General features: G+C 44.7%; 1 protein-coding gene across 1 annotated transcript in view; it reads right to left on the reverse strand.

Annotated features, from left to right (window-relative positions):
- Positions 1-22,295, reverse strand: part of TRIM42 (tripartite motif containing 42) — a 29,622-nt gene extending 7,327 nt beyond the window's left edge. The window contains exons 1-4 of the mRNA XM_004278976.3: positions 21,874-22,295; positions 16,134-16,831; positions 10,924-11,747; positions 7,634-7,858 (exon numbers count right to left, since the gene is read on the reverse strand). Of these exons, the coding sequence (XP_004279024.2) occupies positions 7,634-7,858; positions 10,924-11,747; positions 16,134-16,831; positions 21,874-22,211 (2,085 nt within the window). The 5' untranslated portion in view covers positions 22,212-22,295. The remainder of the gene's footprint in view (positions 1-7,633; positions 7,859-10,923; positions 11,748-16,133; positions 16,832-21,873) is intronic.
- Positions 22,296-25,319: the final 3,024 nt, after the last annotated feature.

The following is a 25,319-nucleotide window of genomic DNA, read 5'->3' on the forward strand; positions in this document are numbered from 1 at the left end:
TGTTTGGCATAGGGTGTCCCGCACTAGAGCTTGCTGGTCGTTGAGTGGAGCTGGGTCTTGGCATTGAGATGGAGATCTCTGGGAGATTATCGCCATTTGATATTAAGTGGAGCTGGGAGGTCTCTGGTGGACCAATGTTCTGAACTTGGCTCTCCCACCTCAGAGGCACAGCCCTCACACCTGGCTGGAGCACCAAGAGCCTGTCATCCACATGGCTCAGAATAAAAGGGAGAAAAAGAAAGAATGAAAGAAAGAAAGAAAGAAAGAAAGAAGAATATAAAATAAAATAAAGTTATTAAATTAAAAATAATTATTAAAATAATTTTTTTAAAGTAATTTTAAAAAAAAAGAAAGAAAGAAAGAAAGAAGAGAGCAACCAAACCAAAACACAAATCCACCAATGAGAACAAGTGGTAAAAACTATACTAAAAAACAAAACAAAACAGAAAAACCAAATAAACAGAAAAAAGATGGGCAGACAGAACCCTAGGACAAATGGTAAAAGCAAAGCTATACAGACAAAATCACATTAAGAAGCATAAACATACACACTCACAAAAAGAGGAAAAGGGGGAAAAAAAAAGTATCGTTGCTCCCAAAGTCCACCTCCTCAATTTGGGATGATTTGTTGTCTATTCAGGTATTCCACAGATGCAGGGTACATCAAGTTGATTGTGGAGATTTAATCTGCTGCTATTGAGGCTGCTGGGAGAGATTTTCCTTTCTCTTCTTTGTTCGCACAGCTCCTGGGGTTCAGCTTTGGATTTGGACCCGCCTCTGCGTGTAGGTCGCTGGAGGGCGTCTGTTCTTTGCTCAGACAGGACGGGGTTAAAGTAGCCGCTGATTCGGGGGCTCCGGCTCACTCAGGCCGGGGGTGGGGAGGGGTACGGATGCGGGGCGAGCAGAGGCCGACGTGACATTACAGCAGCATGAGGCCCACCGTGCGTTCTCCCGGGGAAGTTGTTCCTGGATCCCGGGACCCTGGCAGTGGCGGGCTGTACAGCCTCCCTGGAAGGGAGGTGTGGAGAGTGACCTGTGCTTGCACACAGGCTTCTTGGTGGCGGCAGCAGCAGCCTGAGCGTCCCATGCCAGTCTCTGGGTCCGCGCTGATAGCTGCGCCTTGCGCCTGTCCCTGGAGCTCCTTTAAGCAGCACTCTTAATCCCCTCTCCTCGCGCACCAGCAAACAAAGAGGCAAGAAAAAGTCTCTTGCCTCTTAGGCAGGTCCAGACTTTTCCCCGGACTCCCTCCCAGCTAGCCGTGGTGCACTAACCCCCTGCAGGCTGTGTTCACGCCGCAAACCCCAGTTCTCTCCCTGTGCTCTGACCAAAGCCCGAGCCTCAGCTCCCAGCCCCGGCCGTCCCGGCGGGTGAGCAGACAAGCCTCTTGGGCTGGTGAGTGCTGGTCAGCACTGATCCTCTGTGCGGGAATCTCTCCGCTTTGCCCTCTGCACCCCTGTTGCTGCGCTCTCCTCCACACCTCTGAAGCTTCCCCCCCTCCGCCTCCCACAGTCTCCGCCCACGAAGGGGCTTCCTAGTGTGTGGAAACCTTTCCTCCTTCACAGCTCCCTCCCACAGGTGCAGGTCCGTCCCTATTCTTTTGTCTCTGTTTTTTCTTTTGCTCTACCCAGGTACGTGGGGAGTTTCTTGCCTTTTGCGAGGTCTGAAGTCTTCTGCCAGTGTTCAGCAGGTGTTCTGTAGGAGTTGTTCCACATGTAGATGTATTTCTGATGTATTTGTGGGAAGGTGATCTCCACGTCTTACTCTTCCGCCATCTTCAGAAATTCTCCATTTTAAGGATTTTTAAAACAAAACTTCAAAATGTCAAACCATGAAAAAAATAATTGATGACTTTGATAACATCAAAATTGAAGATTTCTGCTGTTTCATGACATACACGATGAACAAAGTTATAGACAAATGTCAGAATGGAGAAGATATTATCAATGTCTAAAGCCATTATCTAGAATATATAAGGTCATACTACAAATCACCTAGGAAAAGAAAAATGCAATAGGAAAATGGGCAAAAGATATTTAGCAGGCTATTTACAGAAGAGGAAATCCTGAAAACAACCATACGAAATGAAATTTTAAACAATAAGGAGATAGCACTTTATACCTATTGGGCTAGCAAAATAGTAAAAGCTGGATCATGTCAAATGTAGGTGGGGCTTAAGATATGGGGTCCTCATTCATTCCTTATGGAAGAGTACATGCGTGCAGTCCAATCAAGTATGCACACACTCTACCCCCCAGCAATTTCACTCATGGTGTACGTCTGATAAGGGCTGAATTGTGTCCTCCCAAAATTCTTGTGTTGAAGTCCTATTCCCAGTACTTCAGAATGTGACTTATTTAGAGATAGTGCCTTTAAAGAGGCGATTAAGTTAAAATGAGGTCATTATGGAGGGTCCTAATCCAATCTGACTGTTGTCCTTATAAGGAGAGGAAGTTTGGATACACAGAGACAAACCAGAGGTGCACTCACACAAGAAAGGGCCCTGTGAGGGCACAGGGAGAAGGCAGATGTCTGCAAGCCAAGGGGAGAAGCCTCAGAAGAAAACAGACCCACCAAAACCTTGACCTTAGACTCCTGGCCTCCAGAACTGTGAGAAAATACATTTCTGTTGTTTATGCCACTGAGTCTGCAGCATTTTGATGTGGCAGCCCTAGCAAACTAATACAATGTCCCAGAGAAAGTCCCACGTCCCTATCCCACCCACAAAATGTCAGGAATGAGGCTGTTTACTGCAGCATTATTGGAGGTCACCTGGGTGTCCATCCTGGCTGAATAGACAGGTAAAACTTGGTGAACAAACGCACACTGTAAAGGATGAGGCAGCATTAGGAGTTAGGGACTAAATGTGCCCAGTGACATGGATGGATCATTAAAAACACAGTGTTCAGGGGAAAACTGTAAGACACAGTAAGTTATGTAACAATACTAGCATTTGTGCAAATTAATAACACATTCAAAACAATACACGCCATGTAAGAACACATAAAGGCAGCAAGATGCACATAAAACATATTAGAATGGATATCTAGGGAGGGTCACAAAAGGAAACAAATACATAAACAAGAAAAGGGCCTTGCATGTACCGGTACTGGTAAAGGACCATGAATTGAGGTGTCTGAGTAATTCAACCTTCTGTGTATGAGGTTAAAAATGATAGGTCCAGCTTGAGCCTGAATTAGACTCATTCCAGGGTTCTAACCTATTGGCAGGGCAAGTAGGGAGGGACCAATAGGGTTCTATTTACGTGAACGATCAAGAGGCCTTTGGGAAAAGAATGAATTCTAAGGAGATGACTGCAAACCACTTTGATTTCGTTTCAGGGCATGGAGTCACGGTGAGTATGTGGGTAGGTGAGCGGGTAGTTTTGGGGTAGTTATTCCAAATGTGGACTAGTGTTGGTCACTCAAATTCCTCTAACCCCAACCCCTGAAGATGTGTGTCTCAGCCTAAGGTGGAGTGTCTGCAGTAGGGACAGAAGAAAAACCAGAGGGGGATTTCATGAAACTGAAGTAAGATGCCCAGGAAGGCCAAGCAGCCCTGCTCTGTGGCTGGAGTTCCAGCCTGAGTGTGGCCTGAGCAGGTAGGAAGCAGTACTACAGATGCTCAGTTTATCTGGCAGGACCACTTCCTGAGCACACGTGAGGCACTGTTGGGGGGTGGGATCCAGCATAGACTGAGAAGGAATTTGAGAGGATGGGTGGGGTGAAGGGTGGGTGCCTTTCCTGAAGAGCTATAGGGAAAGACCCAGAACAGTACCAGTGTGTGAGTATTCTGGGGCCTGAATATTTACCTCCAAGGCTGATGTAACCTGGGACATCTGGTCTACCTCAGATTGTGGTAGGCAGAATAATGGCCCCCCAAGTCCATGTCCTCCTCCCAGGAACCGGTGAACATTTTATGTTACATGGCAAAGGGGGATTAAGGTTGCTAGTCAGCTGGCTTGAAGATAGGGAGATTATCCTGAATCATCAGGTGGATCCAGTATGATCCCAAGAGTCCTTCAAAGTCGAAGAGGAGGCAGAATCGAACCAGAGAGATGATGGTGTGAGAAGGACTCAGCCTAGCATTATTGGCTTTGGATATGGAAGAAGAGTCCATGAGCCAAGGAATGTGGGCAGCTGCGTGAAGCCGGAAAAGGGGAGGAAATGAACTTTCCCCTAGAGCCTCCGGAAAGCACACAGCCCTGCTCACACCTTAGATTTCTGATCTCCGGAATTGTTAAGTTAATAGGTAAAATTGTATTGTGTAAGCTACTAATTTGTTACAGCGGCAACAGGAAACCAGTGCGCATGTGGAAAGTTAGATATTTCATAGGAAGACTTCCTGGAAGTTAGCAGAGATTTGCAGTCAGAGGGAGACATCAAGGTGAGGAGGCTGTTTTCAAAAATGGGGTCCATGGTCATCAGGTACACTGAGGTTTAGATGAAAAGCAGGAGGAGGAACTGAGGTCACAGGGTATGTGATTTGCCTAAAAACACATCTCCATTCCTTCAAAAAATATCAACAAGGCACTGGGGCATTAGAAGCTCTCAGCTGGGGACTTGGGAGCCAAGAGAGGTGAGGAAGGCCGGCACGATGTCCTCGCTGAGCTTGCCGCCTAGCAGACTGGGGGCTTGGACCCAGGTACACCCGCCCAAGTCCAAAGATCTTCCCAACGCATGATCTTGCCTCGCAAGAAAAATAAAAGTGCCGCTCTCACGGCTGTTGCTCTGACAACATTCTCCCAGAGAGTGGTGCCAGGTCCTTAAGGCTGAGCCCACTCTGCCTAGACTTTGCTGCATCTGATTATCTGATTATGGTACAGGGGACGAAGAGCTCCTGCCTTAGATGAGACCTAGGTTCCCACTCAACTCCTTTGAGTTACACGAGGCCAGACTCTTTTCCTCTCTGAGCCTCAGTTTCCTCATCTGTAAAATGGAGGCAATAACTCCCTGCCTTCCGAGCGGTTGGGATGATCAGTGATAATGAATATACAGTGTCTGACACAGAGTCAGCCTTCAATAAGTGAGACCTTTAAAAAGCATTAAAGTTAATTTTCATGCTTTGTCTATTAGACTACATATAAAATCCCTTAAAAAAATCAAACGACAGACTATGAAAATCAAATATAAAAGGTGTTATTTCACTTCCTTTACAAAAGGATGTATGGTGGAAATATTGCATTTTGGATAAGAAATGATTCTGCTGCCTTGTTACAGCATTTTAAATGAAACCTTTCAGGAATACCTGCTTAGAACTGATGCTGAAGGAAAAATACTTCGATTTTATAGGAAGGAGCTAAAGTCATTACTTTTATGAAGCTTTATAAATGTCATTCAAACACACCATCTTCTTTTCATTTGCTATTGAAGCCTTTACTTATGCAAATCATGACAAATGTGAAGGAAAGCCAAGCTTCCCCTGGAATGCTAATATAATCACAAAGAGGGAGGAAGAATTACTTCTGAAGGAAAAATCTATATTGCAGCTCTGTGAGTCAGATGAAAATGAAGCTTCCAGAAAACCTCATTAATTAGTGCTCTGCTCATTAAGAAATTGTGTTAAAAAGCAAAGAAACTGGAATGAGTTTCCTTCCCTTATAGGGAGCGCAAATTCATCACATAAACACAATTTCAGGGGGATTGTTATTTCTTGATTGATGGTAAAAAACACTTAACAGCTCTCAGGCATCTTATGGTACTTTGTAATTATTAATTTTATTTATTTAGACGTTCGTTCATAGATTCATTTGTTTGGTCATGTTTTCACTCATGTATTAATTCAATAACCATTAAGAACCATTAAGCTATGTGCACAGTGCTGGTAAAGCATTGTGGCAGAAGGAAAGATGAATTAGACGTGACTTTTGTTTTCAAGGGGTTCAAAATTTAAGATGGATGACAAAATATCTACCTGAGAAAGGCTGACACACTCCTGTCTCTCCACCCCCATCCTTGGCCCTAGCATCTAAAAATGACTTAAGATACACACAAAAAAATATTAGTAACAGCACCGAGTGCGCCCTTCATGAGGAATTAAAAAAAAAAATGAGAAGGCAGATGGAATTAGATTGAAGGAAAACTCCATAGTCAAAAGGACCTGCTGTCAAACATGGTAGCAACTGTGGGTGTTCCGTGCTCTGGAGAGAAGAGTATCAACAAGAATTGGTCTATGGGGCAACTGACGGACAGGGTACCTGGCTGGGGTCTAACACGAGGAGTAACCAGGCGACTTTCTCATCCCACATCCTTCCCGTGTGAGTGTCTGACCTCCGTGGAGGGGGAGGGGATGCACATGGGTGCCAGGCTCCAGAAGCAGAGCATCGGGATGGAGTAGAGAGCCCCCTCCGCCTGCCTCCAGGAGACTTGCTTCTGGTATAATGACCAAGAGCATAATCCTGCCCCACCCTACATCCTGCTTCCCTTTATCACCAGAGGTAGCAACCAATCAGATTCTCTTCTGCAAACATGTGACCAGAGCCCAAGGGCGTGAAGCTAGTCAGATTGTGTTGGTCGCACAGAGCATGGGCCAGGAACCTCCAAAACCACATGCAAGCTGCATTTAGGGGAGGAGAAACAATGGGCTAGCTGAAAATGGTGCAGATTTAGAGAGAAGCAGAGATGGAAGGAGGGGCTGTGGGCGACACAGAGGGAGGGAATAGAGAGAGAGGGATTGATTGAGAGATTGAGAATAAACTGATGGCTTTCCAGTTTTTTTGGGTATCAGATGTATGTCCTGGCTGGAAGGGGTCTCATGAGACTCCCTTCTCTCTCGGGCTTTTCAATAGCCGAAATGAATAGATTTATTCTCTTTACTTCTAAAGAATCCCTGATTAAGACTTAATCTACTCTGATTCCTAAGAACACCATCATGGCTGTACAATAAGATAGCTCTAGGCAGTCTTGACATTTTTCTTCCCTTTCTCCTTTGAATATCAATAAAATTATACCCATGAATGTATTTCCCCTGGGGATATAAAGCAGAATCAACCTTGCATCACAAAAAAGATAGGAATAATCTTGTCCCTTCCATTATTTGGAGTCCATCCTGGCTTACTCACTGGCTATTCCTTAACTTTCAGATAAACAACGAATAAATTTTTTTAGTATTATAAGTATATCCTAAATACTGCATGAGACATACTAACACTAAAAATTTATTCATTGCATGTGATATACTAACACTAAAAATTTATTCACTGCATTGTATAATTATAAATTTATAATTAAATTTAGATTAATTATAATTTATATTGCTTAAATCTGATACCCTATCCTTGCTTTGATTCACCACTGACGCTAATACTTAACTCTTTTTTTGTCCTTCTCACACCACAATTATTTGTTTGCTAGACCCTGAGCTCCGTGAAGGCAAGAATTACGTCTTATTTTCCTCGGAACTCTACATACTAACACAATACCTGGCACAAATGTTTTCTGAATCAAAGCGAACTGACGATTCTCATTTGCAAAGTTGGCTGAGGCCAGAGGCCCTCCCTGTGCCCTTGAGTTAATGAGTTTTCTGGGAGTAGAGAGGGAGGTCATATGGTGGGTTCCATGACCTCATGATCAATCCTAACAGAGCTGCATCCATAGTGGATGAAGAACTTCCAACTGAGAAATAAAGTGCCTGGTACCTTGCAGATGTCACTCCACTGCCCAGGACCGTTATCGTTGACGGCTCTCACTTTAAACAGATACTCGGTGTTGGGGGTCAGGTTGTGCAGCTCCAGGTTCTGCTGCGTTATATCCCGAATTTGTGCACAGAGCTCTGCCTGCACATTGTTAGGAGGGGAATTAATGAGTTCGTAGAATTCCATCTCAAAAGAGTCCACGTCTTCTATTGGGCATGTCCAGTAAACCTAGGAAGAAATGAACATGTCAGTGGGTTACTAGCCCACACCATTCAGCTTTCTTTCCCATGAAGATCTGTGTCGTGGACTCTCTGGGGTGAGTTTAAGCTGACTCATCCCCTCTAGCTGCTGAAGACTTTGAATTAGACCTTGTGCAACAGTCCTGAAAGGCTTCGTGATGAATCCTGACGTGAGGCTTTCAATGCGTTTCAAGAACAGAAGAATGCTCCTCTGGCTTCTGCTCCTGTCACTGTGGAGGTGAACTTGTCCTCCTGACACCACTAACCAAAGTGGCTACCATTTATTGAACACATATTATGCACCAGATTCTGTGTCAGACATTGCCTGCCTCGTTTAGTCCTCACAGTTCCCTAGGAGGGAGATTTCATTATCCCATTTTACAGTGGAGGCTCAGCAGGCTTACATTCAGCGATTCCAATGGAACCACAGACTACTAAAGTTGAACAGTGTATCTAGTTCAACTCTCTGTTTCATACACAAGGAAGTAGAGTCCCAAAGAGGTGAAGTGACTTATCCAAGTCATGGAGAATATATGTTCACACTCAAAGCATAAAATGTCACCTCTTGGGAAGAGGTATATTAACAAGTGTCAATTAGCAGAGTGTGCCTGGCATATAAATATTTTATAATAATTGCATTTTTAAGCAGATATTGCATGGTTTATTTAAATGTTAATAAATTTAAATGTTATTGTGTATAAAGTTAATTTATAATTACTCGTAAGTATATAAATTTTAAAATTTGTATTGATTTGTATAATTAATTTATAATTTTTTTATGAATTTACACTTTTAAAACTGTACATTTACGTGACTTGTTAATAAAAATTAACTTATCTTTTCTGATTATCAAAACATACTCATTTAAAATACATACCTGGAAAATACAGAAAAATTATAAGGAAAGAAAGGAAATAAACATCTCTTTTAATCCCACAATTCAGTTAATAATTCATTATATTTCTTTCCAATTTTGGAATATACACAAGCACACAAATACATATAATTTGGATTATTATTTCTCTGATTCCTGCTTTCTTTCACTTATTACATTTTATATATGTCCCTATATCATTAAAAATTCAGCAAAGCACCATTTTAATAACTGCCCTATAAGTGATTTACTCCTTCTATAGCTGAACATTTAGGTTGTTTCTAATTTTACACTCTAATAAGTAATGATGCATTGAACACTTTGGGGCATGAATCTTCATTGAATTTTTAATCACTTCCTTGGGAACGAGTTCTAGAAATAAAGTTGAGTTTTTATGAAAAAACTCTTTAGGATTTTTAAGGTACAGAGTGACAAGTATAAGGCTAACTTAAAGAATATTTCCCATGCCAAAAGAACACTGTTAGTCAACCATCACTTGAGAGAGATGCCAACACAGATTTCGTCTCCTGCATTACTGAGTACTATGATTCCTGTGTGAATTACATCCCGTGATCCTGAAATACGGATCAATGATATTTTTACATCAAATACCACTGTTTGGCAGTAGGTTTAGGTGTCCTATCTTGAGAGTCAATAACTTGACTGGATTTTTTCTGTGTAGGGTCCTTTCTTGAGCTCATCAAGGGACCATTTATAGGTGGCATAGGGTGACTGTTCTCCAAGCCCAAGTACAGAGCAGGTATCACCAGTCCTTCCCCTACAGAGCAAGATCCCGCCCACCTCCCAAGTGGTCTGAGTTGTGTGAGATGAGACCTAATGCCATCCCTGATATAATATCACATACACTGCAGGTTTTGCTGATCTATGATCATTTGGAAATGTAGGTTCAGCTGCTCCGTTGCGGGCATCTGTTATGTGAAGGGCAGAGATACTTTTGCTGTGTCTGACAGCCTATGGGAGGGTATGTTGTATATGTTCTACCTTGCAACATAAGGTCATTCTTGGGGTCAATTATAAATGCCAAGACATAGATTATAATGTCTCAGGAAAATAGAAAAGTAAGGCTTGGTCAGTGTCTGCCTTTCATTTTCTTGTTTTTAGACCCTTGATACTAAATTGTGGTCTGCAGACCGGCAGCAATGCCAACATCTGGAAGTTTGTTAGAAGCGTAGAATCTCAGGCCCCACTGAGACCCACTGAAGCATAATCTGCATTTTAACAAGATCCTCAGGTGCATATTAATGTTTGAGAACCACTAGTTTAGGATTCAAGGATGCTAAAAGTCTTTGTGAGTGTTCTCGGATCATGGAGACAAAAGATGGGCTCTGCCACATGGAAGCAGGCAGTGGGTTGGCTTGGGAGATAACCCTGTAGGACCCCAAGAGGAGGCAAGATATGCTCTGATAGAATATCTTTTTTCCTCCCTGGACTTTAATAAAACATTCTATAAACAATTCAATTTAGGTTCAGCTGGATTTGAAAGGAATGTTAAGAGATGCGCCATTTGTTCATGTTAGGCCTAGAAGGTCAAAGAACAGCCATGTCCCCTGAAGCTGGGTGATGGTAGCTGTAGAGGTCTGTGAGACATCCACACACCTCCAATGCCACCCCCCCCCCTTCCCCAAAAAGCTGAATCTCGGGAGATAAGGATTGGAATTCCATTGGGGATTATCCTTCTAATCTTTCCAAATCATGAAGAGTCTGGATAGTTTCTTTAGAAGAAGTAGCAATTTAGAGGAATCACAGCTGATAGACAACGGAGCCTGCTTTTCTAATTCCAATTTCTGTGCTCCCTCTACTGCTACACATTCTCCTCTGGAAAATATTACCCTCTCCAAGAAGTCTCTTCAAATTACTTTGTTTCCCAAATTGTGCTCTCTTTCAATAGAGAAGCTGCCTTTGAAGTGGAGTTGGGGCTTTCAGATGTACTTCTGGCTATGAGTTAAATACATTGTTTGGTTTAAAACAATCTTGGGCTACTTAAGATTTCGGGAACTTATCCCTTTTGAATGGACTGACCACAAAGTGTCTAGAGGGACAGATTTGAGTGACCGGACCCTGGAGGTCAAACAAGTAAGTGCAACCTTTCCTGACTACCCCACTCCATTCCATAGCCCACACCCTCCTATCTTCCCTACAGGGCCCAGAGCCTTTCTTACCTTGGCAGCTCTTGGATACACCAGAGTCTGGTAGATAAGAATTGGGCCTGGAGTCTTCAGGGAGCTATCATTGAACGAGTACCAGTTGTGGAAGCTGCTGCTGTCCTGCACAGGCTGGTTTTCTACCCCTGCACTCCAGTAAGTGTAGAGGCCGTCTGTGGGCTTGGCAAGTCCAGCGGACTGGGCTCGCCCGTAGGCCTCCAGACCCATCTCGGTCTTCTCACAGTTGGGGCCATTAAAGGACAATAGGGAGGAGCTCCGCTGGCATATCTGCTGGTTGCCGAAGCTGTGGGTGCTGCAAGTGACCTTCCTGGCAATCATCGTTTCTGAGTGCAGGGGGTAGGGTGATGGCAGGGAGTTCCCCGAGGAACACACCTTCTTGGGCCCTGCAGGGAAGAGTTTGTGGATGGCATTGGAGAGCTCAGCAAAGTCCAAGGGCATGCAGTTCAAGGAGTGGAACCGGAGCTGTGGGTCTGGCCTGTAGGTACTCTGGATGCCGTCCTCGATCTGGTCCACCAGAATCTTGGCCGACTGCAGGAACGCCACTTGGCCTGTCTCCTTCAGGGCTTCCTTGGAGTAGGCGATCAGGCCACCCATCTCGTTCACTTTCATGGTGGTGACGTACACATAGTGTTCAATCTCCTTCTGCCTGGACACTTCCAGGTTCTCTATCTGCTCCATGATGGTTTTCTCTTTCTCCTGGAGAATGCTACGCAGCTTGAGGAATCCATTTCTGATCTCTTTGCGCTTTACCTCCTTGTCAGCTTTGAAGCTGTTTTTTAAAATGTTGAATTCCATGAGGTCATTATCAATTTCGTATCGGACTGCAAAACAACCAAGTGAGTTACTTCGGTTAAATTTTTCATTTCTCCAGATGTCAAAGCCAGTGGCAAACTGGAGCAAACTAACTTGGGCTCCAAAGATGTGGGTGGAAAGGGAGGGAAACCACTTGTTGCTGGGCTGAAAGATGCTAGCATAGGTTTATAAAATGAATGTGGCCTCTCTCCATACACCCCTCTCTTTCTCCTTGTGTAATACTTCCCTTGGGTAGGACAGCCATCCTTCCCTGGCATACTTCTATCTAGTAATCCCTGCAGCCTTGGGTCTAAAGTTGGGAGTTCAAGGCCACCTTTGATGTTAGTTTTCACCAGACTTCACTTGTCAGCAAGTTTTACTTGAGAAGAGATGATGTCACAAAGTGATGGATTTCCCCTGTGTGAAAACTTAAGCTTTTGCAGGGGTGGGAGAAAGAACTAAATTTCTGATGACTGCTTCTAAATACTGCTTTGCCTTGTTCATCAAAACCCAGCCCTAGACAATGGTGGCAGATCAGCAAAATTCCCCTTCACTGTGTTTGCTCTTTAACATGTTCCTTTTCTCTGCTGGGGACTTTGACTCCCTTGGGTTCAGCTGAGCTCCCTCTCTTACTTACTCCCCACTTACTTTCCAGAGAGCATCTGCTGTTACACTTCAAGGAAAACCGAGTTTATCCTGCCGCCTCTCACGTGGCATTTGGATTTTAAGTTCACTCAGTCATTCAACAAACATGTGACACCTGTTCCATGTCACATGCTTTTCTAGGCTCTAGGGATACAGATATGAGTGTGAGAGGTCACTGATGTTCCAGGCACGCATAAACCCAACGATACTGCAGTGTGGAAGATGCTGGGGCAGGATGAGCATGTGGGCCACCTCTGTCTGTGAAATGGCAACTTCACAATTGCCATTTATAGGGTCTTAGGCAATAGACAGTGGTTTATAGGGTCTTTATAGGCATTAGGCAGTGATTTCAAGACACGTCAACCTTCTGTGGACTATGCTAGAGGTAAGGTCCTCCCCATGAAAGGCTGACTCTGCAGTGATTTGATGGGCTATAATCCTCTCCAAATTTTACTCAGCAGTGGGGGTGACCAAGTCATGTTTCTTAACATAGCCCTGGGTCCACAGTAAGTTGGATCTCTGTGGGTGGTGGCACAGAGATGTGCATTCCAATAAGAGAAACCCTCGGGTTCTGGCAGACCATGAGAACAGGACCACAGCTGTCTCAGTTACCACCATGACTAGGATGTATAGAAGTGCTAGAATGGTGTTTGTTGAGTGAAAGCCATTCTGTCCTGTTTTCTAACATCTTTGGGGTGAACGTCAGCAGTGTTGCTCTCTGGCCTGCTTTCTGAAGCCCCCATTTCCTCTGCTCACCTCCTCCCTCACACTGGCCCAGAAGGGATGGGGAGGCAATACAGATGGGGGCTGAACAGGAGACTGTCAGGATGTGATTGCAGTGGTGCTGAGAAATGCTCCCTGCCCTCTCCACGTGCAAGCCCTGCTGTGACTTAGGGCTCCTGAAATTCCACGTTATACATTAATTTCTTTGACTCTTCAATAGTTACTCACTGTTAGAAGAAATCTGAATAGGAAATTCCTTGCTTTATTAGGGATTAGTTAGGCTCCTTAGAGCTGAGTCTGGAGAGGTAGGATAAAAATGTCTTAGATGAGGGGGAAGATGCCCCTTACAAATAAGGCAGTTTTGCAAGAGCTGGTCTTAGAACAAAGTCAAAGCAAGGTCTCTTACAGGCACTATATTTAAAACTAGCTACTATTTTTTTTTTTTTTTTTTTTGAGGTACGTGGGCCTCTCACTGTTGCGGCCTCTCCCATTGCGGAGCACAGGCTCCGGACGCGCAGGCTCAGCGGCCATGGCTCACGGGCCCAGCCGCTCCGCGGCACGTGGGATCTCCTTGACTGGGGCACGAACCCGCGTCCCCTGCATCGGCAGGCAGACTCTCAACCACTGCACCACCAGGGAAGCCCAAAACTAGCTACTCTTTATTAAATGTTTATATAGATCCAATCCATACATTATCATGTATCACACATATGGATCATATCTATATATTATCATACATTACATATAACTTCAGAAGAGGAAGATGTTGTTTCCATTTATAGATGAAGACACTAAGGCTCAGAGAGGTTAAGTGACTGCCCAGTGTCACACAGCAAGTAACTAGAAGGACCCAGGGCCTGTCCCTAATTCTATTTGTCTAACTCCAGAGCCTATGTTCTTAATTGCTCCAGTTGCCCTTCTCAGTCTTCTGTGACATCAGAATCACCTGGGGTACTTAAAAAAGAATCCAGCCAAGCTCAGGCCACGGGTTCCGCCTTAAGAAAACCCTCTAGGAACCAATGGGGGCTTCCATTGGCCTGGCAACGCGGCTCCTGTAGGCTTTCTTTAATATAGGGGCTTCCCTGGTGCTGTTCCCAAATTGAATAAGTGTCAATTGACAAACAATGTTTCTAGGCATGGAGCAATTGAGAAACCAAGTTATTCCTGAAATATTCATGCTGGTGAGAGGCCCTGGGGGACATATTTAGCAAAGTCTGCCCCTGACCCACTTCTATGTCCAGTGGGACCTTCCTGTGCAGCTCAGCGGAAAGCTGCCTCCTTGTCGATCTGTTCAGACCTGTTTGTATGGACACTGACATTTCTGACAGGGGAGAGGCTGGGTTGATCTGGAGCATGCTGGTCATTTGACTCTAGGCCACCACGTAGGGAAACAGACCACAGGTGTGGTGGTGGTTCCCATTGTTTTTCAATCTCTTTATCTTTAGATTCTGGTCACTGTTTAGCAGAATAGGTTGTCAAATGAATGTTGTGGAATTAACATGGACTTCGGAGTCAGAGAGACCGGCTCTGCCATTTACTAGGGGACTTGTGCCAGTTCCTTCTTGGAATCCCAGTTGTCTATCCTGGGGTTGGGGTGGAATATTAGTGCCTGTACTGTAGGATTATGGAGAGGATTAGACATAAGTCCTCTAAAAGGCCCCAGTAAAGTAGGCCTCTGTTCAAGGAAGCTATTCCCAGGGGCAAAGAGCCTAAAAGGATCCCTGAGATCCTCATGTCTAACCTGGTGGTTATACACCCAGAAATTATTGGGCTCTTTGCCGAACCCTGTGAAATATCACTGTACTGGGTTCCATCACGAAAACCTGAGTCAGTTTCCCTTATAGAAACTATAACTATATTATACGTAGCCAACATAAAATAACCATGAGCAGGCGTGCAGAGGAAAAGTGAGCTGTTGACTACAACATTACTGGCTATTTCTGGGTTTTCCCATTATTATGTATTTGCTATCAGTTCCTTTACTGCGCTGCTTGCAACTTCAAGGGAAATTTAAAACTGAGGTAACTCTCAGCATCGACTTAATTCTTTTCCCCTTTAAATTGGGAAGATACTGAAGAAATCCATCCTTAGGGACAAAACACCTTAGAAAGGCTCACAGAACTTCAGGATACTACAGGATCAATCTCTTCCTTCTCCAAAGGAGGAAATGAGGCCCAAGGTCATGAAAATTATAACCAAGATTATAGAATCTTTATGTACTTATTATGGGCTAGATCGTTTGAAATGCTTCAGTTAGAGTATCTCATTTAATCCTCACAACCACCCAATGAGGAAAGAACAAATTGTTCAGGGAAGAACAAATCTGACATCGTATTAGATCTGTTCCTTTTGCTTTAACCTTTGTGCTTTGTTAACATGTGGTTAGTCCTGCAGGCTCTGCACCTTTTGTAAAAGAATGTTGCCTATAGCCTGAAATATACGGGATAGCCCATTCTCAAGGCTCTCATCTTTAAAAGTCCATTCACATAGAGATAAAAAGTTGCAGAACAGAGAATAACATTTGTCTTGTTGGAGGTTTGCAGGAACATCGTGACCTGACCTATGTGGACAGCTGCAAGAACAAAGGATACAGACACCAAGAAGCTTGCAGCAACCAACCTGACCCCTCCCTCACCTTGCTTTTAAAAGTGCCTTGCTGAACCCCCTCCCAGAGCTTGGGGTTTTGGGGGACAGGAGCCACCTGTCTCCTTGCCTGACCCTGCAATAAATCTTTCTCTGGTCCAAACTCCAACCTATTGTCAGTTTGTTTGGCCCCACTGTGTGCCGGGCACACGAACTTGCATTGGGTAACACCATTATCCCCATTTTATAGATGAGAAAACCAAGGCACAGGGAGGTTAAGTGGCTGGCGGTAGTTGCCAGATGTGGATTCCAGGCCACTGACTTGCAGCCTGGCTCAGTGTCTCCCAGGGCTTGGACTGCCCCACCAGGTGGAGGTAAGGCTCTCTCTAAACAGATCCTCCCAAATCACCTTCCCCATCAGTTCCTGAGCTAGGAGTGCTGGAGGGAGAAGAGGGGACCGGGACCTGCTTTGAACTTGGCGATGGCGCTGAAGAGCGCGGCAGCCCTCTCGGAGCAGGCATCGATGAGGCTGATGGTGTCGTGGTCATTGTGTAGGGCAGTCTTGCAGAAGCTGCAGAGCAACGCGTGGTCGTTCCGGCAGTACTCAATGACGCGGCTGGACGGGTGGTGGATGCAGATCTTCTCGTCCTGGTCCTCGGTGCTGGTGTCCACGAACACGTGGTCCTGCATGGCCACGTCCGAGTGGAAGGTCTTGAGGCACTCGTTGCACAGGTTGAGGCGGCAGGTGATGCAGCGCTTGTAGGCGATGCTCTGGCTGCGGCAGACCTGGCAGACGATAGGCCCGCTGGAGCGGTCGAAGCGCCACCTGAGGTAGCCATGCTGCTGCATGTAGCGCTTGGTGAGGCGTCCGCGCAGGTAGTTCTCGGGCAGCAGCATCTTGTGGCTGTAGGGCATGCAGTGCGAGCGGTTGCACACGGGGCAGATGAGGATGAAGAAGTTCTCGGTGACCTCGGCGTGCTTCTGCAGCTGCCGCAGGCACTTCTCGCACAGGCTGTGGTGGCAGGGTAGTATGAAGGAGTGCAGGCGCAGCTGGCTGCAGATGGGGCACAACAGGTGGCTGACCAGGTTGCTTTTCGCGGGCATCATCTTCACCTTATCCAGTTGCGTGTCGCTGCTCCCGATGCGCAGGGCCATCTTGGAGCTGCAAGGGGAAGCAAACACGGGACCTCAGGAGGAGAGCTCCGTTTCTCCACCTCGGAAGGAACCGGGGTGTCACTGAGCTGCTTTGTGGTGTGATGGGGAGGGGCATGGCTGTGCCGGGGTGGGGTGGGGAGCGGGCGGATGGTGCCTGGGTTCTAAACCCCCCTCCACCATCCTTTAGCTGGGCGACACCAGGTAAGTTAATTAACCTCTCTCTGCCTCTCTCCTCGTTATAAAATTAGTACTCGCCTGATAGAGTTTCTTGAGAAAATTAAAATTGATTTGAATACCTGCATGGCCTTAGAGCAGTCCCTGGAACACAGTAAGTGCGATACAACTGCTTGTTAATTTTTGAGCAAGAGAAAAACAGTCCAGAGGGGCTGGCACTGTCAGCTGGGTCTTGGGGTTCTGTTGGCCCTGGATAATATCACAGAACACCCACAGCAGACAAGGCCATTCTGGGACTGTGATGGAGCAAAACAGAAACAAGACCACTTCTTCATGTTTGAACTCAGACAAAAGCAAGAACATTGTCCAAACCACAAAAATGATCAAACATCCCCTGTCCTGGTTAAGGACAGTGATTGCTGCTTTTTCACCAGTTGCAGCATCAGGCTCAACTCTGTTCTTCCCACCTTCTAGGCAAGATTTATTAAGATACCTAACAGGAGATTTACCCCTGCGTCCTCACCTAACATGCGCCTAAATCCTGTAATAACTTAGTGATGCCTTCTTACGGAGACACCTCACACTTGCTCGTGGTGTATCTCTCAGTTGTTGCACTGGGCCAGTAAATCCAGTCTCCTCTGGGCACTGACATTACTATTGTGTGTGAGATGGAACATAGAAGAAGGTGGGCAAAGTGTTCTTCACAGGACACCAGGAGGTTAGTTGCCCAGCCAAGCCCAGCCCCCGTGTGTTCTGATCACCAGACCTCAACTATGACCTAAGGGGCTAGGTGTTAGGGGCGGGTTGCACATGGTGAAATGCACTGCTTTAGAGTTGCACTTTTGAGATAAGTTTCTTCACCTCTCTCACCCTCAGTAAATCAAAGCTCACAATACTACTTCCTTCATGAGGATTTTAAAGTCCCCATGAGATAATCCACGATAAGTGCTTAACTCCCTGGACATAGTAAGCATTCAATAAATGGCCACTATAGTGACTCCCCTCTGTTCCTAGCCAGCTCATGTCCACAGCAGGGGAAAACAGTGGTCAAGTCTATGAAAAATATGTGCTTGTACGGTGTGTGTGTGTGTGTTGAATCTTTCTCTAATATCTGAGGCTGATTTCATATATTGTAAGAACTATGGATGAAGTAAGTGCATACTTGTAAACTTTCAAGTGCATGTTCTAAGAAGCTACAATCAGGGCAAAAGCAGTTTATGAAAATAAATGAATTAGCCATGGGGATGGAGGTATAAAACATACTTATTTGGACCTAGAGTCTGTCATACAGCATGAAGTAAGTCAGAAAGAGGAAAACAAATACTGTATGTTAACACATATATATGGGATCTAAAAAAAAACAATGGTTCTGAAGAACCTAGGGGCAGGACAGGAATAAAGACACAGATGTAGAGAATGGACTTGAGGACATGGGGAGGGGGAAGGGTAAGCTGGGACGAAGTGAGAGAGTGGCATGGACATATATACACTACCAAATGTAAAATAGATAGCTAGTGGGAAGCAGCTTTGTAGCACAGGGAGATCAGCTCGGTGCTTTGTGACCACCTAGAGGGGTGGGATAGGGAGGGTGGGAGGGAGACGCAAGAGGGAAGGGATGTGGGGATATATGTATATGTATAGCTGATTCACTTTGTTATACAGCAGAAACTAACACACATTGTAAAGCAATTATACTCCAATAAAGATGTTTAAAAAGAAAACATACTGATTTTGTGACTATTCCTATCCCTTCTTCTCTGTTTGTATTAGCGATGTCTAGGGGTTGCGTTTGGCATTCTGCCTGTGTTCTCTTTTGCGTTCTTGTAGTCCCTATAAGCCTCTGGATCCTTCCCCATTCCTTTGGCCAGGGACCCAGGTCTCAGAGCCCAGGCAGTCAAGGGTGATACCCGAACACGTTGGAAGGGAGTGGCACCATGGGGACAGTGCCGGTTATGGAGACGCGGGCACCTGGATAGCTCATCCCTTAGAGATCTGCATGCTGGTGTCCAAGCCTGCCAGACTCAATGTTCTCAGCTCTGCTCCTTCTCTGCTTTCCCAGCCTCTCTGCTTTCTCCTGCTCCAGCTTTGGAGGGGTCATCTGGAGGGGGGAGGGCAGATGTATACATGAGAGCTGGGTGGATTTCTCTAGTTTCATAAGGTGGGGCTATGAGAATCAGTGTGTAATATAAAGGGAGACAGCACGAGAAATCAGAAAGAAGGAGGGAGAGAGGAGGGTGCTGGGGAAAGAGAAAGACAGAACAGGGAGAAGAGACAGGTGTTAATGGCCCAGGGAGTTGGGGTGAAGGTGAAAAAGGAAGTGAGAAAAAGAGATGAGTAAAGGCAAAGGGGGATGAATGAGATCAGACTGAGGCAGGATGAGGAAAATGCTGAGAAGGAAGCAGTGACGAGGAACAGGGGAGGCGGTGGGCCAGACACCAGGAGAGAGGCCAGGTGGAAGATAAGCCTCAGCGGACCCAGCACCAACCCCCTGACACTTGCAATAGCATCTCTGATCATCGTCAGAAAGCCTCAGGCTTGGACTTGGGCATTCAGTGGTCATGATTCCACGCCACAACCATCACCAAGCCCAGCAGCCTTGTCTTTTTGTTGAGATAACTGGCCTCTGCTCCTCTGTACCGTGGCAGCCTCCTCGCAAATTTAGGCCTGTTCCCCTTGTACTTGGGTTCCCATATATCACCTGGCAAGTCTCCTGGCTTCCCTTCTTTTTCCCTCCAGGCCATTCTGCACTTTAGCGCCACCTGGGGGCAGGAGAGTTTTTTAAAAATTCTGATGCCCAGGACATACCTGAAGCCAATGAAATCAGAATGTCTGGGGGTGGGGGCCAGGCATCAGTAGTTTTTAAAGATCCCCAGGTGATTCTAATGCAAAACAAGGTTTGGGAGCTACTGGTCTAAGCATCTCCAAAGCACCAGTGTCATCCTTCCCCTGTTGAAATGGGCTTGGTGACTCTTCATTGCTGATGTGCAGGAAATGGGGCAGTTGAGAGGAGAGAGGGGTGTGAGAGTTACTTTCTGCACCTTAGAACTTCTGCACTTGAATCCAGAACCCCTGGGTTCTCTGTTCGTGCAAACACCATGCGAGGTCCATGAACTGAGAGTAATTTTTATTAACCAGCTACAAAGGGCTGAACTGTGAGAGAGATCATATCCTTCCCCTGAATTCACGGAGCGTTTGCTCACAAAATTGTTTTTCCAGCCTCGAAAGGCTTCCAACCTGCCTCTCATCTTTCTGCCTCTCCAAGTGCTGTCATCTTAGAATGCTGAGTTTTGGTCTTTCCCCTCTAAGAAGTCTGCCTCTGCTATTCCAGATGCCCCTCATGTGTGACATGAAGAGACCGCCTTGGTCAGGGCAGGAAGAGGCTATGCAGTGCCTGACACAGAGGGTTAATGCCCTAAGTGAGAAATTGCAACCCTCAGTGCCATGACTTCTGGGTAGGAACAAAGAGAAGGCTGGCAGGAGCTCATGGCCACCTGGGGTACTTACACAGGCCATAGGGGTCGAAAGCGGCCTGTGGAAGTTACTCTTTTCCAATGAGTGTTGCAGATATCAAGGGTTCAGAGGAGGAAGGGCAATTTATATTTTTATATCACATAACAGATTTCAAAGCAATATTAAGCCCCTGAATCATCGCAGGTACCATACTGTCTATTTTGCAGGACAGCATTTTAATTTAAGCATACAGACTCTAGGTTCAAATTCTGACTGCATCTTACTAGTTGTGTGATCTTGGGCCACTCAACCTCTCAAATGCTCAGTTTCTTCACTGGTGTGATGGGCATGAGGTAGGGGTTACCTGGGGTCACGCACGTGGTTCCCGGCAAGTTGCTTACACACTAAGTATTAGCTATTAGTATTTTGTAGAGGTGAGAGTGCTGGGGTTCAGGAGAGCTCAGCACTCACTCACACAGCTGAGGGAGCTTGGGTTTGGAACTCAGGTCTATACTGATTAGTGACTGTTTAGGACACGTACACTTAATTGCTACAAAGTGTAGTTTTTTTTTTTTCTTGCAGTTGAGGTAAATTTTATTGCTACATTTTGAAACACAAAAAATATTTAAAATAATAGCACCATTGAATATACGTTTTTACTGTTACATCAAGTGCAAAACAGACTTTATAGTATTTTTAGCTCTTTTTTTCTTCTAGTTTTATTGAGATGTAATTGACATATAGCACTGTATAAGTTTAAGGTGTACAACATAATGATTTGATTTACAAATACCACACAGTGATTATCACAGTAAGTTTAATGAACATCTATCAACTCGTACAGATACAAAATTAAAGAAATAGAAAAAAATAAAAAATTAAAAAAATTTTTCTTGGGCTAAGAACTCAGGATTTATTCTCTTAACTTTCATATGTAACTGACAGCAGCGTTCATTATATATATCCTGTGGTACATCACATCCCTAGTAACCTATCTATCATAACTGCAAGTCTGTGCCTTTTGGCTGCCCTCATCCAATGCCCCACCCCTACCCCCTGCCTCTGGTAATCACACATCTGATCTTTTCCTATGAGTTTTTTTGTTTTTGAAGAGTAATTGACCTACAACACTATGTTAGTTCCCGTTACACAACGTGTAGTGAGTTGCTATTTCTATACATTTCAAAAAGAATATCGCGATGTCTAGTTACCAACTCTCACCATACAATGACTGTGTGATATATTTGCACCAAGACATATTGTAACGAGAGTTAATTGCTCCCAAGTTCCTGGCCTCCCTTTTTCAGATAAAGAGGTGGAATTGGGGCGGGGCTGCTGACCTGCCCTGTCCCCACAGCTAGCAGGGGCCCCCCGCCCCCAGTTTTCCTGAGCCCCGGCGGCCCGCGTCGGGCGCGCGGCACTTACAAGGTACGGATGCTGGGGAGGCGGCTCCTGCGGAACGTGATGGCGGCATAGCGGCAGCAGCGGCTCTCATAGTACTGGCACTTGCGGTTGCTGCTGGTTGTACAGCAACACTTACAGTCGGGGTCATTGGCCCAGGAGCAGCAGCAGAAGTGGCAGTTGGGGCTCTCGGAGAAGGTGCAGTGGCAGCATTGGCAGTCGCGCTCATCCTTGTAAGGGCAGGGAAAGCAGGTGCAGTTCCGCTCCGAGGTGAAGAGGAACTTGAAGCACAGACAGGAGCATAAGCGGGGACACCTCTGCCATGTGAAACATGGAGCGCAAAGACACGTGGCAGTCTCCATGGCGCCTACACGATTGCCACCCGCTCCCTGGAGCTCTTGGTGCCTCCTCTACCAGGATCCTGCTGTCCGTTCTCCCGTGGAGGGGTCCCTCCTCCCCTGGATGAGGCAGTCAGCTTGGAGGTTTCAAGAGGTTGGCTGTTGTGAGGCCTTCACAGGCGGTGTCCCTGCTAGGAATCTCACGGGCTGGCATTTACATAGATCAGTTCCAGGCCATTTGCTTATGTCACAATCCCTGTCTCCCCACCATATCTCACCACACAGGATAGGAGGGAGGGTGGGATCTGGGGGGTAGTGGCAGGTGGGCTGACAGATACTCCCTGTTTCCAGAGGACCAGCTCCAGAGGAGTGTCAATGAAGAGAGCATCCTGTCCTGTATCACACTTTGGGTTATTGGCTGGATTTCCGAAGCTATTTCTCTTTGCTTGGTCCTTTTCCTGCAACTTGGGCAAGTTGACTTCAGGGTATGTCTTCATGGGCTGAAAGCCTGGGTATGATGCATTGGAAAATACAGACTGACATGATATTCCTCTCCTTGGGCTTTTTTTTGTATTGATAGAACTCTTTATTTGATGAACAAAGTGCAGTGTTTACAAACAATAATACCACATATAAAGGGAATCACCATTTGGAGAAAGAATTAAAGGAAAAACAGATATACGTTCTTTAAAGCACTTCTGTCAGTAGTGATTGAGTTTGTCAGTTGCTGCATAGTCACTGCTGATTTTTATGAGGCTTCAGGCGTTAGTCACTGTGAATATTTCTTGGCATTTTTTGCAGCCTCATGGGGTTAGACTGAGACTCAAGCTCTGTTTCCTACGCCCCTGCACTCTTCCCCAGTTCTATCTCACTGTATCCCTTTTATTAAGAGGCTGGAACTCTACATGAGACTCTTTATCTCTTCTTTTAGTATATGCTCAGCATCTCTAGAAATGACCTTCTATTTTAGGAGAGAATTTTGCTTTCCACTTTATGCAGCTTGCAAAGATCGAAAGAGCAGAAATTTCATTATCATACCATATATATAATATGAACACTGTCTTATTTTTTCCAGAAAGAAGCAGAGGTGGGAGCTGAATTTGGCTGTAGGAATTTATTGCATAATATATTCTCTCTTCCTATGATTATCAACTTTATAATAAGAAAGAACATTCACTGAGTGCTAACTGTTCCAGCCACACTTTGATTTTAGATTCCTACAGATGAGAATTTTGGATCATAGGCTATATACTTTATTTATGTATTTATTTATAATTACTAAATTGCTTACTTAAATGAATGTGACAGTTCATACTGACAGCAGTGGTGTATGAGAGACACTTTTTCCACACATGCTTTCTCAAACAGAGTTTTATCAATATTGCTATCTGTTCTCTAGACACAGAGGTTTGAGTTTCACTCCTGAATTTATTTCATCATTGGTCTGTGTAAGACTTCCTCTTTTTAAAAGAAAAATAAAATTTTTATTAAGATATAATTCACTATTTAAAAAAAATTATTTATTTTAATTAATTAATTTTTAAAATTTTGGCTGTGTTGGGTCTTTGTTGCTGCGCGAGAGCTTTTCTCTAGTTGCAGCGAGCGGGGGTACTCTTCGTTGCGGTGCGCAGGCTTCTCATTGCGGTGGCTTCTCTTGTTGCAGAGCTTGTGGGCTTGTGGGCTTCAGTAGCTGTGGCTCTCGGGCTCTAGAGCACAGGCTCAGTAGCTGTGGCACACGGGCTTAGCTGCTCTGCGGTATGTGGGATCTTCCTGCACCAGGGCTCGAACCCGTGTCCCCTGCATTGGCAGGTGGATTCTTAACCACTGCACCACCAGGGAAGTCCCATAATTCATTGACTATTAAACCCACTGTTTTAAAGTGAACAGTTCAATGGTTTTTAATATATTATATAATATATTATAATATTGATTATAATATATTATTAATATATTATATATATTATATTTTAATATAAATATATTATATATAAAATATATTGTGAATATATTTTAATATATTCACAATTCACAAGATTGTGTAACTATCACCAAGATTTATTTCCAGAACATTTTCATCACCCCAAAAAGACACACTGTACTCATTAGCTGTCATTCTCTATACAGAGACTGTGCCCCATCCCCACAGTCTCTGGCAGATATTAATCTATTTTCTGTGTCTATAGATTTGTCTATTCTGGACATTTCATATAAATGGAATCATATAATATGTGGTCGTTTGAATCTGGTTTCTTTCATTTAACTTAATGTTTTCAAGGTTCACGCATGTATCGATATTTCCCTTTTTTATGACTGAATAATACCTTTATAATAATACATTTGGATTGTTTCCACTTTTTGGCCAATATGAATAATGTTGCTGTGAACATTTGTGTACAAGTTTTTGTATGAACATGTGTTTTCATTTCTCTTGAGTGTATACCTAGCAGTGGAATTGCTGGGTTATATGGTAACTCTATGTTTAACTTTTTGAGGAAATTCCAAACTGCTTCCAAAACAGCTGCACCATCTTACATTTTTACATTCCCACCAACAATATTATGAGGGCTACAATTCCTCTACATCCTTACCAAAACTTGTTATCATTTTTAAAAAATAATAATTATTATAGTCATCATGGTGGGTATGAAGTGGAATCTCATTGTGGTTTAGACTTGAATTTCCCTGATGACTAATGATGTTGAGAACATTTTGATGTGCTTATTGGCCATTTGTATATCTTCTTTGGAGAAATGTCTACTCAAATCCTTTGTCCATTTTATTTTATTTATTTTTTAAATTAATTAATTAATTAATTTTTGGCTGCATTGGGTCTTCGTTGTTGCACATGGGCTTTCTCTAGTTGCGGTGAGTGGGCTCTAGTTCGTTGCAGTGCGTGGGCTTCTCATTGCAGTGGCTTCTCTTGTTGTGGAGCATGGGCTCTAGGCACATGGGCTTCAGTAGTTGTGGCTCGTGGGCTCTAGGGCACAGGCTCCATAGTTGTGGTGCATGGGCTTATTTGCTCTGCGGCACGTGGGATCTTCCCTGACCAGGGCTCGAACCTGTGTCCCCTGCACAGGCAGGCAGATTCTTAACCACTTTGCCACGAGGGAAGTCCCCCTTTGCCCATTTCAA

This window comes from Orcinus orca, chromosome 5 (genome assembly GCF_937001465.1).
Source record: "Orcinus orca chromosome 5, mOrcOrc1.1, whole genome shotgun sequence".
Classification (NCBI taxonomy): Eukaryota; Metazoa; Chordata; class Mammalia; order Artiodactyla; family Delphinidae; genus Orcinus; species Orcinus orca.